The 19,243-nt window shown below is 38.7% G+C and overlaps 1 protein-coding gene across 2 annotated transcripts in view; it reads right to left on the minus strand.

Moving 5' to 3' along the window:
* Nucleotides 1-19,243, minus strand: part of stol (voltage-dependent calcium channel subunit stolid) — a 61,208-nt gene that overhangs the window by 19,966 nt on the left and 21,999 nt on the right. For both annotated transcript variants that reach the window (XM_028302998.1, XM_028302997.1), the window contains exon 4: nucleotides 3,349-3,574. In XM_028302998.1, the coding sequence (XP_028158799.1) occupies nucleotides 3,349-3,574 (226 nt within the window). The remainder of the gene's footprint in view (nucleotides 1-3,348; nucleotides 3,575-19,243) is intronic.

Consider the following 19,243-nt stretch of genomic DNA (forward strand, 5'->3'; position numbering starts at 1 on the left):
GTCTGTCTCGCTCACGCCTCGACCACGCTTTCAGTGTTATTATTACATACTTAGCTAACTCAGACCATTTTTAATTTTAATAAGTGTTACATTATCGTACTTAAATAGTGCTAGCGATGCGTGTGTCAATAAATTACCAATTTTAGGAGGATATTTTGAGTCACTTTATTTTACTCTTTCTTTTGCAGAAATGGGATCAGTATCAATAACTCATTACCCAGAATTTTTTTTTTCGGTGATTAAAATTTAGTGGTGTAGAAACAAAAACTACTAGACGGATTTTAACGAAACTTGGTGCAATTATTCTTCATACTCCTAGGCAGGTTATAGTATACTTAGGAATTCCCACGGTAACGGGAATTAGGGGGAAAATCCTTTTGTATGAAAAATCTAAACCGCTTAAGTTAGACGCTTGAAATTTGGCATGTAGGTACCTAAGTAAACTTAAAGCTTTGTTAAAACAGGATATTGCAAAATTCCCACAGGAACGGGAATTAGTGGGAAAATCCTTTTGTATGAAAAAACTAAACCGCTTAAGTTAGACGCTTGAAATTTGGCATGCAGGTAACTTAGTAAACTTAAAGCTTAGTTACAACAGGATATTGCAAAATTCCCACGGGAACGGGAGTTAGTGGGAAAAAACATTTGTATGAAAAAATCTAATCCGCATAAGATAGATGAAGGGGGTAAAACGGGATCCACGCGTACGAAGTCGCGGGTGGCCGCTAGTTTATAAATAATATGAACTGTTTTATATTCAGCTCCTAATATCCGACATATTAGGAATCACAATCAGATGGTTTTGATCGACCAAAATGGCGTTTTGAAGCACAAACTCAGCCAAGCATGATTCATATAAACATGCTAACTATATAAATACATGTATTGCGATGCCCTTTGTGTATACCGGGTTCTAATAAGCAGACTTTGTGTCAAGTTATTCATAAATCACGCGCGTCATGGCCAGGGGCGGGGTCGTCTTCCTCGTGGCGCTGTGACAGCGATGTATTCGTGTCATTATTTACTGATAGGGCCTGACACACGAAGGCTGCAGTTATGGGAACACGTTCAGTACATTAACGCTAGGTGGACAAGTAGTTATATACTGCTAATTGTTCCTTTGTCTATTGGAAAACCTGTCATATCCGTAAAATAGAAAAAAAGTCAGTGGTACAAGGTTTTTCTTAACGACTAAGGCAGCACTTGAAAAATAATATGCTGTTTTGTGTCATGCTCCAACCGTGGATCTAGTGGTGCCTTTGTACATGCATTTAAACATGGATTTATTACTAAAGTGACCAATTCAGTGAATTGAAGCGACATCAACCGATAACCGGCCTTGTGTTGTCCAAAACAAAGAAAAAACTGCCTATAATATATATTTTTTTAATTTATACCAATGCCAAAATGTGACTACTAGTGTGCGTTACGAGGCCGCGTAGGAAATGCATGTCGAAATTTAATTTGGTCGCAACTTTCCGTGTCAACGAACTTAGTAATTAACGGTGCAGCTGAGTCAGCCTAGCACGCCGTGACTGGCCGGGATTCACGGTTGTGACTAATGCAGCGGTTCAACTCGCTGAAACGACGTCGCATTCAATATACTGTCTTTGAGATAGCTAATTTACGGTAGCTTTACGTTACGGTTCATTGACCAGGTATAGGCTGGTCTAATGAAATCTACCTACATTCTATATGAAGTATGTAATCACTGATATTATATTACATGCCGAAGAACTACACATCAATAAGTAGGTGACTACGAGAAAACTCAGATAAAGTACTCATGCTACCAAATAAGTGTTACGCATGTTAAGGCAGTAGCATTGTAGCATCGTAGTTAAAGCTCTACAGTATGCAAATACCACTGATTAAACATGTCATGTTTTAAAAACAATGTGAAATATTCCGATAGGTATTTAAATAATATCGTGACTAAACGGGTGAATGCACTACGAGTACTACGGCGTAGCTTCGTAGTGCGTAGTAGGTAAACGTAGTATACGTTTCGATCGAAAAGCGATGAATAAGCGTGGGAGTACGACGTTCTTTAAAGTTTGTATTGCGCCACGTTCGTTCATCCAATCATTGGATAAAGTTAAACCACTGTGTCTACGATGTACGTGTAGCAATACTTTACCAGTTTGGTGGCACGAGCATGGCACGGCTAGGTGGTCAAAGTGGTAACAATTTATGCCTGTTGACGCCGCGCCCACACAATCTATTGTTGGCATGTGAGACTGCTACTATAGCGTAGATTAGCACTAACACTAAACCCCGTTTGATTCTCTCCAGAACCAATCTATGGTGGCATGAGCATGGACCTATAGTGCGAGGACTTGGCGTTCGCGAGACAAAAATAGCAGCGCTATACGATGTCTTGTAAGTTAGAGCTAAAAAAAATAGTGAAATATAGTGAAACAGTCCAATTTCGCTAACGGCACAACTATTGCTACGCCGTAGCAGTCGTAGCAAGCAACGTAGATTTCATCCACTAGGGTAAAGTGATACGATATCGCGTTCTTGTAAAAGTATCACAATGCTATGGCATAGAGTAGTAGTTGCATTCATAGAGTTACAGTAATAAATAGTTGGATTCAAGTTTTTATCCATATTTGTCACTTAGCGTCAATAGTACGTAGTAGTTTCCAGATTCTTACCTCCAGTATCAATATAAGGCGGCATGAGCACAGCACTGTAGCTGGCTTTAACAGCTATATGGTCGAAGTGCCGGTTCGGCGACAATATGCCGTCGTCGGCGTGGATATTGAGCGTTTGTGTCTAGATTACGTCAACTTAACGTAGTCAATAGTAGTTTCTTACCTTCAGTGTCAATATAAGGTGGCATGAGCACAGCACTGTAGCTGGCATTAACAGCTATGTGGTCGAAGTGCCGGCTCGGCGACAGCAGCCGCCGCGCGCGCGCAGCCAGCGTGCCGTCGTCGGCGTGGATATTGAGCGTTTGCGTCTAGATTACGTCAACTTAACCAAGTCAAGCATGGGACGTCCACCCACAAGGTGGACCGACGACATCATAAAGGTAGCAGGAAGGCGCTGGACGCAGGCCGCTACCAACCGGGCAGCAAAGCATTGGGGGAGGCCTATGTTCAGCAGTGGACGTCCTATGGCTGAGATAATGATGATGATGAACCTAGTCAATAGTAGTTTCTTACCTTCCGTATCAATTTAAGGCGGCATCAGCACAGCACTGTAGCTGGCATTAACAGCTATGTGGTCGAAGTGCCGGCTCGGCGACAGTAGCAGCCGCCGCGCGCAACCAGCTTGACGTCGTCGGCGTGGATTTTGAGCGTTTGCGTCTAGATTACGTCAACTTAACTGGTTTCTTACCTTCAGTATCAATATAAGGCGGCATCAGCACAGCACTGTAGCTGGCATTAACAGCTATATGGTCGAAGTGCCGGCTCGGCGACAGTAGCAGCCGTCGCGCACGCGCAGCTAATGTGCCGTCGTCGGCGTGCACGTTAAGCCATCGCGCGTCGTAGTACGTGCCGGGGGCGCCGTCGCTGCCGCTGCCGGCTGACAGCGCGGCCGCCTCGGCGCTGTCCATTATCCGCTGCAACAAAATGTACTTGGTTATACCATGTTAATATGTCTTATGTCTTAAAGGCAACTACTACTAACTGATCTATTCACACTGCTGCTCAAACCACTAAACTGATTGCGTTAAAAAGGTCGTTGTTTTGATGTAGGCATCCAATAAGACGATTTTCGCTGAGCGGGCGCCTTTTCAGCATGGCTCAATAATGTTAACCTCTGTACATGTAAAAAATCACGGAAAATGGCGATAAAGCTAGTCTACTATAAATAAGACATAAAGCTATCCCTCGAAACACTCAACCTGGTTATATAGGAAAATATTGCAGTGGTTGGTACGAGAAGTGGGATTAGTCCCGCAATCTAGTAGTGTGGTACAAAAATATGATTTGGTTTGTTACATGACTTACACGCTTTAAAGTTTAAAGTAATGCTGAACTTGAACTTATGACTTCTGTTTCTATTGCATGACTTATCCAATTTTCTTTAAGGTACCTATCTAATTTGCCTGCCATTATTTTTCTACTTAGAAAAAGCCATTTACGTAAGTGAAAAATCTCATTTACTGTGACCTTAAAGCATTTTGATATAAACTAAACTTTGTGCGCAGACGAAACGAATAAGCCAAAAATAAAAATAGCTCCGCCAACTACACTTTGATTAAACGTAGAAACTGGTTTTTTAATGGATGTTATTCTTTAATCTGCACGCTAGCCCTGTTAGCTTACAAATTTAAATGTTACTTTAATGAAGAAATATTACAGAAAGCATCAAGTTTTACTTAAACTACAAACTGAAATACAAATATAACATCTCAAACATAATCTAAATGTAACTTTCCAAAGGAACGTTTTATTACTTTAATTAATTTGCTACTCAAAAATACATCATGTCATTTGGCAGAGAACGGAGTTTGATGAAGTTGAAAAACCCGATTTTGAATATGGAATTTTTAGTCCAACGCGCAGCCAATCTAGAGCTGATGATCTTGTAGAAAAGTCTGGCAAGAATCTCTTTGAAAACTTGCATGATTTCAACCAGTTTTAAATTTTGAAAAGAATAATTCATCTGTCCCTAGCCTTACAATAAAAATCCCATAAAATACCATGATCCCAATATCGTGTCAACGTTTCCTCCAGCCAAGGGTTGAGCCAAAGTTCGCTGAGCAGGGGCCGCTCACAAAGAGTGCTCGGATAAAAGCGGGGGTAGACAATCGCCGGCAATTAGCCCGTACAATTGGCTGATCGATGCCTTTGTCCCGCCACATTAGCGCCGATGAAAAATGACAAATAATATAATCAGACACCACAGCTTCTTAATGGCCGCGGGGACCGGCCGCCTCCGCTATTGTCAGGTGCGACTTTACAATGGGAATTCTGGGTTATTTGTCATGACACATGTAGATGTTCGCATAGCATTTACAGAAAAATGTTCTCACATTTAACGATATTCTTACAGGAAATCGCAGTGTTTAGAAATATGAAAATTGCAAAAAATATATCTTATAAACGCTTCCTAAATAGAAAACGTAGAATTGCTCGACAAATTAACGACTAACTTTAATAACATAGTTAGTGGATAAGTTTCAGATACTTGTGCTGTCAAATAATTGGTAGTAAGTATTTTATATTAACTTTATCCTTTAAAAAGTATTATTAAATACCTTTATTTGCATGACTGTACATTGTGTACAAACAAACATACATAGTTCGTGTGTCATGTAGCGTAAACAGATATCTAAATGCACTCTACACATCAAGCTAATAATCAGGTCTCCCCATTCGAAAGACAAGAGGAAGATATGAGGGAATTTACGAGGTCGCTGTGGAGACAACCCCCGATAATGGGTTGCGTGACCCACGGCCCTGGCTGATTGCGGCCATTGCGGCCCACCTTAGCCTTGCCTCGCGTTTTTACCTGACCTTTTGAGTAGCACGTAACTAAGTCATTGGTTTGGGTTCTGATAGTGGAGACAATCTACTTATTGCTGATCTTGTGCCAAGTCTTACTAGATTANTCGTATTACTCTTGTAGATGCGCACTACATATCTTTTGTTTCCATTTAGGTATAAATTGTTTTTCTAATGGTAAAAATACATGATTCATTTTCGCTGAAAATTAAGGCGCAAAGTAGGTAACAACGGCATCAAAAAAGTTTCTGTTTTACATTGCAGCGCTTTGTCCCCACTTTGAAGCATCTTTCAAAAGGTAACAAGGACGCCTTAACATTTACTTATTTAGTAAGCAGCAACTTAACAAAAGAGCTCGAAAACAGTTTATAAATGAGTGTTTTTAGTTGGAGAGACGAAATAGCCCCATCGTGGAACTACAGCGGAGTGGGTGAAGTAATTAAAAGTTGCAGCTACACGCGCGCCGGACGGGACTGCGAGCTTTGCTCCTCAAAGTGCTGGAAGGATGCGAAGCTTGCATAGACCCCGGCGCTCGAGTTTGCGTGGGAAATAGCATTCATCTGTTATTCTGGTGAAGATGGAAACTTATGGTGTTATTAGCGTAATCTTTTCATTCTTGATCTTATTTTGCACAAATAGTCTCAAGAAAATGAATTGCTTTAGGCTACTACGAGTACATCACGTGGCAGATTTTGTAATATTACGACTAATTTAATAGTATCCGTGCGAAGGATAATAACTATAATACTATAACTAATTTTGAGTGAAACGTGAACAGATTTATTAGATATTCAATATTTAGCCACTCGCTCTTCTAAATTTCCAATAACCTGTCCACTGTGTACTTTCCACAAGTCTAGACGCGATCTNACAAAATACATTTATCACCAACATAATAATTAATTAGTCATTGGTGCCTCCGAATGCATTAATTTGTTTATGATAAATTCAATCCCAATCCAAATCTGTCCGTCAACTGTCGAACATCAATAATATGTTTTTGTTTAAAAATAACTGTTCGGTTTATTATTTTTATAAGACTTTAATTAATAGTAATGTGTAAAAATTTTTTATCTAAAACTGAATTAAATTTGACAGNACTAATTTTGAGTGAAACGTGAACAGATTTATTAGATATTCAATATTTAGCCACTCGCTCTTCTAAATTTCCAATAACCTGTCCACTGTGTACTTTCCACAAGTCTAGACGCGATCTTTTAAAATTCTCATTAAAATAGGTGTACTTGAGTTTAATTTAGCCATTAATTATAAACAAACAATGGGCGCGGGCGCGGGGCTCAACATCGCGTTCACATTACGGCCACCTTAGCAAATATTTAAACAGCGCCATTAAGATCCCGATGAAAAGCCGCCGTTCTTATAACAATGCTTAGTGGCGGCCGTAAATGCGCGTTCCTTTATTTTGTTTCGGTACAGTTTCATTAAGTGCGAAATGTCGGCGTCGTTTTTTCTCGGCGACGCCCGCAGCGCAGCAATCCGCCGATTTTTCAACTTTATTGTCGGACTAAGTTCTGGCGCGCTACCGCCCTGTTTAGCAACTTATTACGTTACATAGCCTTACAGTATGCTAAGTAGCTGCGTATGGGATGGGATGGTAGGCTTTTAATATTTTAAATTCTGTAATGTGACTACATTCTCATTTCAGAGAACCAGTATCTCTAGAGAATGTGGCACTCGATACCTCGACATACTAAATTAAGTGTTAGGTCAAGGTACAAATCAAATGGTTTGAATGTCGCTACCAATACCTATCCCTTTGTTTGTATAGTTAAGCAAATGGCAAAGAATGATAGTCTTTTGTTAAAACATAAGTTGTGGCCAGACAACTCGTCATAGAGCAGACAGACATCCATAGATTATAAAAAATATCCGATGCCGAGATGTACGAGTACGAGTAGGTATACGAGTAGTGTTTTTGTATAGAGAAGGGCAATGCCCGCTTGAGTCAAATTCCCAGACATTTTTATTAGTTTTGAAATGCTTTGTTCGTAAGTGTGGCTACCTAGTCTTATGCTTGTCCTTTGTGTAACATAGCTTTTTATCGTTGTGCTATACATTTTTTTTTCAATTATTAGCTTTGGGATTGGAAAAATACGCTTAAGCGATTTCCTTATTGTGTACTTTTTTGTAATAATCTCTATGTGTTAAAGTACTTATTATTATTTTTAAAGTAGAATTATTGAAACGACGTTATTTCCAACCGCGACGAACGCGTCGGAGGAAATTCTAGCTTTTATGAAAATGTCTACTTATGTGTGCTTCCACGAATATTGCCTGACATGAAATGAAATCCCCGAGAAAATCTAGGTTTACTACGTTGCCTAGCATTGTCGTAAAGAGAAGAGTTTATATGATAATATGTTATATTAGTAAATTACCCAATTTTGTACTCATAATAAGTTACTTTGTAGGTACAATCTCGCACTAAGATTATGTACACCAATAAATACGATTACCAGTAAGTAGGTACTTACTTAGCATCTCTAAGTGACTGTGACTTGCAGCTCGTCGAAATACGAATTAGCTTTTTGAGTTGCTTACCTATTGAAATGTTTTATATGAAATTAAAAACAGAACCAATGTAAGTATGTAGTACAAATACAATATCATTCTATCCTAGACTGCATCTCACTTAACACCAGGTGCGATTGCGGTCAAATACCTGCCTTGTCTTGCATAAAAAAAATCAGTAGTTGTAACGTTTCGAAGTAAACAAACATTTTCTAAAAATTACATGTAATATATCATGGCGTAAATTGCGCCATTTGTCAACGAATCAGCTGTGAAATTAGGAAGAAGGTGGACTGTCCCATAGTACGTCGTGCGGACAAGTTGCGTAGATTAGTTTCCTGGACGGCTGCCGGACCAACCTCGGCATATTTGCCGGGTTTCCGCGATTCGGACCATTTTCTGTAGGACAGTCGACCCTTAAGCTGACATAGTGACCAATAAGTCATTCAATAGAATAATTGCATTTATTTCTCCAGTTAGGGCAGGATTTTTAACAATAAGATATTTTTATCACAATAATAATGAACGAAACATATTTATTTTGTACAAAACTTCAAACTGATTCTTTTCTTCAGATAATAAGTAATCTATTATTTTACCAACCATTTAAACCACGATACCTAATAGCCTAGTGAAGTAAAACTATTAATTTTGATAGCTTTAACGAACAATAAAATGAAATTCACAACCACACCTCGTCATACTAACAAGTTTATACGAGAACGCACTTAGGAAAATCACTGGAGTCACTTAAAATTGAATCTATCTCCTTCCACGGCAGACGGTCGCACTTAATGGTCCCGGTGCGGTTATAACAGTTTGCAAGTGTATTTAACCGTTATATTATTCAGCCAGTTCAATTAACATCATGTCTCGGGGAGGTAGCTACTAATTTCAGTGGCTCAGTGCAACGATGACACAGTGGAAATAGGTAGAGTAAGTCAACTTCAAACTAATAGAGCGAAGTATGATGCATAGTTGAGAGAACGGTTAAACTTTTTCATTTATTGTGTCTGTAAACAGCTTCCACATTTAAAAAAATTGCTGTAACCGATGTGGCAATTGCTTTAAATATGAATTTTGTTGAACTATTCAATTGCTATTCTCTTAAATAGTACCTACTAATGAATGTTACACACACGATGAACATTGGTTTAAAGTGACATTTAGGCTGGGTTGCACCATCTTACTTTAACTTTGACAAACGTCAAAAATCTGTCAAACTCCATACAAAAAAAAACACCGGTTATCGTTACAGTTACGGTCAAAATTAGGTGGCAACTCAGCCTTAGTATATAAATTTAAATTTTCACTAGTGTTAAAGTTAAAGAAAAGCTCGATCATCCATTGGTTAGTGAACTTTCTAAAGTTTTTTCCATTATGACAACGGCGAAATCTAGATATATCCACAAGTTTACTCAGTCTAGTCGCCCCGTCACCACTCGTGCTGTGGTAAAGCGTATGATTAGGTTACCAGATTGAGTTTAGCTGCACGTCTGTGATCGAACTGCTGCTGTTGATTTAACACGGTCTCCGTCTGGTTCCATCATTTTCCAAGGTCCATTACCTCGCAGATAAGCCAGAACGTATTTAGATTCAATGATAACGTTTCCGCTCTAGTAGTCACGAAAATTCTGTCTGGGTCCTCAGCTTTGCTGCTACAGACAGCTTTTGTTATTGTCAAACTTCATCAAGTATATTATTTCCAGATTTTTCTACGTTTACAATGATAGACCTAAGTCTAAGTGTAGTCTGACCTGTAGGGTTACCACACAGGTACAAAATTCATACATTAAATATTACGGAACAGAAGCTTTAAAGCCTAATCAGATGTATGAATAAAAAGAAATGGAAAAACAATCGTTTAAGAACGCGTATTGAGGTTACCATTGAAAGCATGCAGCAATAAACGCTTGGTGTTCGTACCTATTAGAAATATGACGTGTGATCGCAAACAGCGCAGTCAGCAAGCGATGCAGCTGCCGAAGCTGACGTGAGGATTACGATTGTTCGCCACAAAGCCACCAACTACAACAGTGTGAGCGCAGAATGGTCCCAATACGACACACAGAATGCAAAAAAGTAGAAGGACTAGGTATTGTGAACGAAAGTTTGTGCTTAATAAACGATTATTAGCTAGACATACGTAATCAACAGTGTTACATCCTGAAATGACAAGACAAGTTGATTACATAAAGACTTCCATTGAAAAAAAAAGATACGGGACTATAGCCACCTCTCATTCCCACCGTTCTATCTCTTGCATATCCAGGATCTACAACTTGACCGCTAAAATCCCAACCAGTGAAGGCGAAGTGTGTCCAATGAAAAGGTAAGCTGCCATTGGCCCTCATAACACTTAGAAATGTCTAACTAATTCGTAAACACAGCATGAATATACATACTTTTAATGAATCAATTTACTGATTCTGTACTACTGGACCTACTTATACTGTGGGGTTCTATTATGTCTGCAGTCAACAGCAAGCGACTTTCGTTTTGTTATGCATTGGTCTGCTGTGCCAGTTACGGTGTAAACCTGGTCGAGGAGATATGAACTAATTCCAGGGTTACGATTGTACGGTGCTGTCGTCTGACCGAAGTAATCAGACACTGCATACGGCTGACTTTAGTAGTTATTTGTTTTGTTTAGATATAACTTATGAGTAAGCTACAGCAGGTTAAAGGTATCTGCTTGACTTAACGTTCACTAGAAATGAAACTCTTTTAAGTACTTTTGTGAAGAAATACGTAAGTATACATAATTTACATTACTATTTGTATATTTTCTTATTATAATTCGACTGCTCGACAGAATAGATAAGTAAAATGTTTACGCAAAAAACAAAGCCAATATCAATATGTTTTGGCACTGAGTTGATTGTTCACACCCAAAAGCGGTTACGTATGTTTTGTTTGGTTTTGATATTTGCACTGTACTAGGAAATCAAATATAAACAAATGAACTTGACTACCAGTATTCGATAATTTACGCTAAGCTGATAGCAGTAACAGTTAACACGATTCTGAACTTACTAAATACGTGCATAGGTGTTCTGAATAAATACCAAGGCCTTTGTTTTGTGCCGGTTTGTGCTAGTGGCAGTAACTACTCGAGTTGTTAACTAGTTGTTAATGAAGTGAAGTAATATTTATCAGAACTTCATTGTTGAGTCAGTAAGTAACGTTAAACGTATTTTATAGCAAATGCTGAATTAAATTGAAGTTTCAGTATCTTCATTATCACTGGCCACGTATAAATAAAACATATGAAAAGATCAAAATAAAAAATCAGTTTAGAATATATTAACAGGCTAAAAAAACTGCAGGTGGAGAGACTCATTTTCGTGAAACTATATTTTAATAATAAAGTAATATGGTTAAAGTTCAGTTCTTTCATTGTAGGGCTTGAGTGGTAATATCAGTTAAAAATTAATAAATAGTTACTATTATAATACTAATAACAATAAAGCTAATCTAATCTGACGGACTGTAACCCCAACGTCAAGTGAAATTAATTCGATTATAAACCAAATGGGCGGGTAATCAACAAACACACAAGTAATTTTAGTAAATGAGGAATACATTTTACCTTTTAGAAAGCCTTTTTAGTAAAGCTACGAGTACATAAACGGACGCTACGAGATTATTACTTTAGTTAGCCAAGCTTTGGCCAGCGTTTATTTAACTAGATTTAATCTAAACTAACCTAACTTTGCTGGATCTAAGCAACTAAACCCAAAGAAATATGAAGGTATGTCCAATTCAGTACCTCTAGTACGAAAAACTTTCGAGTTCGTTTCGTTGCGTATTCAAAGTGTCATCGAAAAATTTTGTATGAAAAATTAAACAGCGCCCCCTAGGGCGGCTATAATATAGGGGGCGCTGTTTAATTTTTCATACAAAATTTTTCGATGACACTTTGAATACGCAACGAAACGAACTCGAAAGTTTTTCCTACTAGAGGTATAGAGGTACTGGTAGAACGAGCGTGCGAGGGAAAATACGTTCGCTTTCAGACATTCATGAATAAATAATTTTTAGATAAAAGTAAGTAATTTGCATTTTAATTTAGGTTCAATTTCAGAGCTAAAGTAGGCAAGTACCTGTAGTTATGAACCCAATAAACGATGTCTGAAACTATACATTTTCTTATAATGGCCTTTTGGGCACCATTTCTGACTGCGGCGCTGGGGGTGAAATATGTTTAATTTTGTAAATAGTATTTATTATAAGTAATTTTGAAATTTTAGTTTTTTAGGTAATTTTAAACGTAAAGTTTTTTGTAAATACCTATATTCTAATGGAAAATAGAAAATTATCCTCATCGTTTTTTCACACGACATACTAGTTAAATATGGTTAATTTCATTAATTGTAATAATAAGTAGATTGTTTTTATAATCATAAAGCTTTCATTTTAACGTAAATTTTAGTAGGTTTTTTCTTACTATAGGAGTTTTAGTTGTTGTAGGTACAATTATTCACGCGTGATGGCTACCTATATTTGCTGTTGTATTGTATATCCATCAGTTATGCTTTAGCTATCATTTACATATATTTGGAGCCGTAACAGCAGTTTGGTATCGAGTGACGGCCGGTCGTTCAACCCCGTCCTACGCTGTAGTGTGGGTGGATGTCCCTGGATGTATTCCTCTATGCGTACGGCTTCCTACAACACTCGGATTTTAGTTCCCAAATAACTCTCAAAACTGTCAAATACTTCGTATTTGCGCGTTTTACAAAAGTAGTTCTGTCGAATCAAATCTGGGTTTTAACAGAGTTAATTAACGTAAGATGTTTGATGTCCAAATTAAAATATTCAAAGTGAGTTCTTACACAAGCAGTTTTTGCTGAAACTAGCCGGGTCGATGGCGACTCAGTAATTACTGGATGCAGAGGGTCGCAGTGGCAAAGATTACTCCTACTCCGAGCACCGCAGATACCGGGAGGGCGGACCTCCTATTAAACTTCCACGATAACCAACTTTAGTGACACCGGTGACTAACCAGTTGTGTATTACGTATTGCATTATTATCTAATAATACAGGACATAGTTTTTCTATGCATTCTTTTTTTGTTTTATTTGAGAGTAAAATCTATTTCGGGTTTTACCTAGCCTAGTATATTTTAAATGTGACTAAAAAACCCCAAGTGCACTTTGTTACATATGTTAAAAAGGTAAAGATAAGCCTCCCGTTGTGCATTGTTGACCTGAGTTTAACTAACTGATGAAGAGGACCGGATAGAGCATGTAAATTCAGGCCGAAAGCCTTGAAACATCTTAGCCAAGGTTTCCAGTGAGAATTTCTAAAACGTACGAGTATAAAAGTGTCGTTTAGTACAGTGCGTGTTACCTAAGCATTCTATTACTGCAGGCGTCCTGGCGCGCCCCCGGCATATTGAGTAAGTGGCCTACGAGACTCGCCTCTCCCTTCGCCCGGCCCCGGCCCGCGTGCGAACGGGAGAGCGCAACGTCTCAAGACTGCGAATCAATAAAGTCCACTCGTAAGTCGGGCGGTGCAGCCGTGGATATGGGTCACGGTGCACTCAGCCTCCGAGATGGTATTTAATAACCCCTCTACACCACCGACAGATATTACTCGAACGGAATATGTTTTAAGTGTAACCGCTCTTGACGCGAAAGGACTTAAATACGCCTTTAAAATGTTACGACATAATAAAGAGTGAGAGACTTTTCCGTGCTTTTTAGAGTAGTACGGAAAATCTATAAGGTCGTAAATGTCGCTTCGGAGATGTTTGTCATAGCAATTTCCGCCACCAATTGCGGTCCAATGGCGTGAATTATGTCAGAGATTTCTTGTCACAAGCAGCTGCTGTTTCGCAATTTGCTGATGGCGGTATTAAGGTCGGCGAGTGCAGCGGCCTGGGCGGCCCCCTGGCGCCTCCCTAGCCCTGCGGCATGCCTGTGGAATTTGGCGGTGCGCCTTGCACTTAGGCTTGCAACGGAATTCAAACACACACAAGCTGTATAACAGCCAAGACGTAACATATTACGACGTTTCGAGATGGCTGTTCTTGTGACAATCTTGGGAACTATCTAGAGTAGATTAATGCTCTATTATTTTTTAGTTAATAAGTAGACATTTTCTTGTTAAATAAAGAAGAAGAAAATAAAGTTTTTCTAGATTGAGTACCTAAGCTGTAATGATTGAAACTTTACACATTAATCTGATTAAGAATAAGAAAAGAACGCAACAAATTAACGTACCTACGAGTATCGCAATAAAACAAGAAGATACGATGCTACAAATACTAGGATAGTTGATTAGAAAGCAACTGCGGTCGTGTAGGCCAAACTCAATCAGCTAAATGTAGGAATCTCTATTGTAAAAGCTTTCGCCCTTTACTGCCTTCGAAAAAGAAATAAACACGAAAGGCGTTCCGCTTGCTCTTGGCAAAAAAGTAGCACAAAATTATGCTCAGGAAGTATCTAGTACGAAGTTTTTTTAGGTAGCAAGCGGGTCTGCTTTTAGATTTGTAGGATTTCCGAAGAAATAGACTAAAAATTCTGCATTATTTCAGTTTGCTCCGCAAACGGTATTTGCTTGCATAAGCTGTGGGATTAGCAAAAATGATTTTTGAGTAAAGCGATGACTGGTTTTTACTCGGCGCTGAAAAAAATGAATTCTCTGCCTAACGTGTCGCTTTATGATTTTGTAGAAAAATATAGGACTCTAGATATTATTGCATAGCAGAGATCATCTGTAATTATCTCGGTAAGAGGGCAAACGACGCTCCATAACCTTCTATCAACTTAATAAGGCTTGACCAGTGAGTGTGGGAGAGTCTGCTACCATCTTTGAAAAAGTACCACTCTACTACAAACCTATCATACCAACACCGCCACTACTACTTGAATAAATTTCAAAATGTAAATATCACCGTTAGTTATTTAATGTATTTAAAAGGAATTATAGGAAGAATCTCGCGGGATTCCGCAGGGCGCATGCATGCAACGGCATTGTTCGCCGCCGCTCGCTCGCTGCATCGCGTGCCTCTCGGATACAATCTCTTCACAAAGTTTTGACGTTCCGATTAACGTAATATGAACTTTACCTAAGACTGTGTTCACACTACTCGTTTAGTTCCACCCAAAGTACAGAGCGGTCGCAAGCTGCATTATCCAACTTACTTCAAAAAACATTTTGTACTATTACGTATTGCTACAAATGTAAAACTATTTTTTATAGCAAATCACTGCAATAATGACTTTATTAGGTACTTCATTTTTTGGTGATATTGATAAAATGAATTGTTTACGTAAGCAAAATGACAACATTACCTGTATCCTAACGCCAATATAAACGCTTATGTTTTTTCAATCTTTGATTTACTATGTCGTTGCAACTGGAGTAAAGTCGCATCGTACATCCTGTGGTGTGTGCACAGCCTAACCCGGCTTTTAGCAAGTGCTTTAACATACTTAACGAAGCAGGAGGTGCTCGTTCAGTAAATCCGATAGTTACTCGCAACAATTCGCGCGTGTCGGTTACCGCACGCAAGGAGCGAACTATGCAGTTAGCGACACGACACGTGTCTATAGCATTCAATCTATTGTAGACGAAGTTAATGGTAATCCACGTACAAAGCGAAACAATCTTTAACGTGTAATAAAGTTTATCAACATGTTTCATTACGATGCATTAGGTGTTCAGGTTTCCATGTTAGTATTATCAAGGAACTAAATACGATTTTTAAATTGTTTTTCTTTAGTGTTTGTGACTTTACCGACTGGTTGTAGATTTCAATGATGAAAATAGCAGGTAATATTAGAAGGAAAATAGAAATACCTACTCTACATTCCAAGAAGGGGTTAAGTTTTTTCTTCTGGCGCAGTTGGGTAAAAATGATGTAAAATAATTATTAATTCGCTACAGTAATTGTAAGTTAGGTTTCATTAACAATATGCTGTAACCGGCGCCTATGCCCGGTTACGACGCGTGGAATGGAACAATCCTATTTTGCATTCTAAAGTAGGTCCGCAACTCATTTGGAGTTCCTGTTTGGTTTACCCGTATTGTGTCGAACTATATATTTACAAACAGACACTATATTCTAATTTTACAACTAACTAAAGTAACGATATTTATTAATATTATTTGATTCGATTACTTACTAAACTTGTAACCGGAATAACGAGCACCAACGTAGGTACAAGGGATTTAAGCGACACGACGTACCGACGTACCTACTTAAAACATAGGAGTACCTAATGTTCAATTTTACACTGATCACCAAGCCTGATACTACGCAGCGCTTGTACTATGACTAAGTACAACGAACAAACACACTTAATTATTTATGACTCTATTAGCTGGCGTACCTACGCAAACAAAACGGACTAGGCCGTTCAAACCTATTTAACAAACGATAGCCTTAATTTCTACAATTAAATGTCCATTAAAATGCCGTAGGACAATCAAATTTACAATACGTGTGGCACACGAGCCATTAGCGCATTTGGAAGTACGAAGTAGGCCGCCGACTTCGCCACTTCATTACTCTGCCTAAAATACGACTCACATTTTTACAACAACTTTATTTGCAGAGCACAATGTGAAAGAGGACATTCTGCCCTAACGTGCAACGGTTATGATTATGACTTAGGGATGTTATGGATATGTAGTTTCGGTTATGGATACGGTTACGGATATAGGAATAATATTATACCGGTTTCGGTTACAGTTACGGATATTTTTTTATTTCGGATATCCGAAAGTTTCCGTTACGGTTACGGATATCTGTGCCTTAGAATGCAATTTGCAATAGTTGTCCAACACGGTTCATTCATGGACGCACACTTTACATCGAATAAAAAGTAATAAAAATTGATACCAGATGGCATTATAAAGGTAAATCAGGCTGTTATACCTTTACAATTATAATGTTATACAAAAACAATTTAAGCTGCCTACATTCGAAACTATCCGAAACTTTTGAATCGGTTACGGTTTCGGATATTTTTTTATTTCGGATAGCCGAAAGTTTCGGTTACGGTTACGGATATCCATAACATCCCTGATTATGAGCTCTGCAGACATTTTTCGTGGTACACACCAGATTTAGAAAGCATTGACTTGCAGATAAGTGGAGTGTGCTTACTTACGAAAATTAACTACTTCGATAAAGGGTATCGTGTGTGATATTCAAACTATGTTTTCAGGGTTGGCAAAATACATTTTCTGAAGTGAAGTTTTTCTTGATTTAAGTAACTCCTATTTCTATTTATTCCTTACTCCAAGTCTTCCTATCCTCATTGTGAATATCGTTAGTCTCTAAGTACATACCTACACACTATCTTTGTAATCTTATAGGCTTATTGATGAATAAAATAATAAGTTTTTTAATCAATATCCATCCCTTAGAATCTAAGGCTTAGATCATGCAAGAAGAAGTAACAAACATTCATCCACCACCACAAGGTTTCGCGTTTATAATTAGTATACATTTGTAAAGGTCCCGTCTATAAACAGTTTTTTAATTTGTCACCCCTGATTGTCGATTCTGTGTGGTTAAATGAAGCATGGCGCGGGAAGGGGCAGAGGTTAGGGGGTGGCCGGGCATCATCCGCGGCCACTGTTTACATTATACCTATTATATTATTATGATTTATTGCTCAATCGATGCGCCGCCCGCCGCCAGGCATAGCGACTCGGTAATTTTAGCTGAATTTTGCTCAAGTTCGTGTAGATACATAGGAATTTCAACCACGCTTCAACATTAAAGGAATTGGGTGCTTTGATAATACTAAGATAGGAGAATGTACGAGTAGTCAAAACGTAAGGGAATATTTAAATTATTTCAGGTTGACTAAAACTTAACCTACAGTTCAGCTAAATATCTTAGTAAAATATAACTTTGCATTCATTTTAAGCGTGAATTATTGTCGTTAAAGTTTTCTAGTCAAGAAAATATTACAAATACGAAAGTACGTACCTTTTACCGCCCAAATGAATTTTGCTAGAGACTATTTTTTGCGTACATAAACTTGAAGGAGACAAAAGTTTGCATGAGAAATCAATCATTTGATGGCTTCGCTCACTATTTTATCTTTCCTATCCTACATAAATAACATGAACTAGGACGCGCCTGGTACTTACTAGATCAAGTCTCAAATACTATGCGCTTCATTTTACAATGCATCAAATTGGGAGTGCAGTGTCAGAATGCAAATACTGGGGAAGATGAACGAGTGCATTCAGCAAGATTCTAGGCACGATGCGCTACGTCACGCGCGCCTCGAATATGCCTTTGATTCGCCGTTGCACCGCTGACATATTACCCTACCCAGTGTATATTACTCGGCACCCGAACCCGTATCGGCTTAGACCAGAGTTTGCGGCGCACGCCACCGTTTTTGCGTTAAATATTCAGATGAAGTCGTATAAATCTCTAATCAGCTTACCTACAGGTTAAATTTTAAACTTTAATGGAGGTTCAATTACGGTGCTATGCGGAGCGTGCACTCAAGCAGATTAGTGAGCCGTTCGCCCAAGTATATCTGCTCGCATTTGCCGCAGTTACTCTACTTTTTTCTACCACCTTCCGATGCAAAGCTAGATGTGTAACAAATTCTTCCAGAGAAACTTTTTCGGCCGACCCAATTCGGAAGAACGTTGCAAGGCCGAATTGAAGCGCGTTGATGGAATTCCGCGCTGGATACAAATCACAAAACATTCCAATCCCTTCGGTTAATTGAATCCTGTAGGCCTTCATTAGGAGGGTGGGGTACAAATCGACAAAAACGAACTTTTACGGAAAGTCAGAGTTCTGACAAAAACCTCAAATGACATTGTGGAGGTGGCGCGGATCGAATAATTACACGCCGTAGCCATGCTCCAACTTGGCTTTCACACCCGCCGGCGGCCTCGCGCTCCTTCATAAAACTTTGTTCAACTTCTCGCTGCTTGAATTATTACATGTTTTACCAAAACGTAAGTACACGCTCAACAAACTTTGCTCAAGTAAAAAGATGTTTATGGGTGAGCCCATTTAGATATCTAAGTGCTTACACAGTACATCATTGTCACTCGATGTTAAAGTAAATCTGAGCTTACCATAAGTACTGTCCTATACGAATACGAATACGATCAACGGTTGTACCTACTATACGACATAAAAATCGTTTTGAGTTATCTTTATCTCTAGGAACTTTCGGATATGGGCATTTCTACGGGGACGACCGATCGACCTACTGGGGCGAAAAAAGTACCTTTAAAATTG

This window comes from Ostrinia furnacalis, unplaced genomic scaffold (genome assembly GCF_004193835.3).
Source record: "Ostrinia furnacalis isolate ACB-3 unplaced genomic scaffold, ASM419383v2 OfSCF1172, whole genome shotgun sequence".
Classification (NCBI taxonomy): Eukaryota; Metazoa; Arthropoda; class Insecta; order Lepidoptera; family Crambidae; genus Ostrinia; species Ostrinia furnacalis.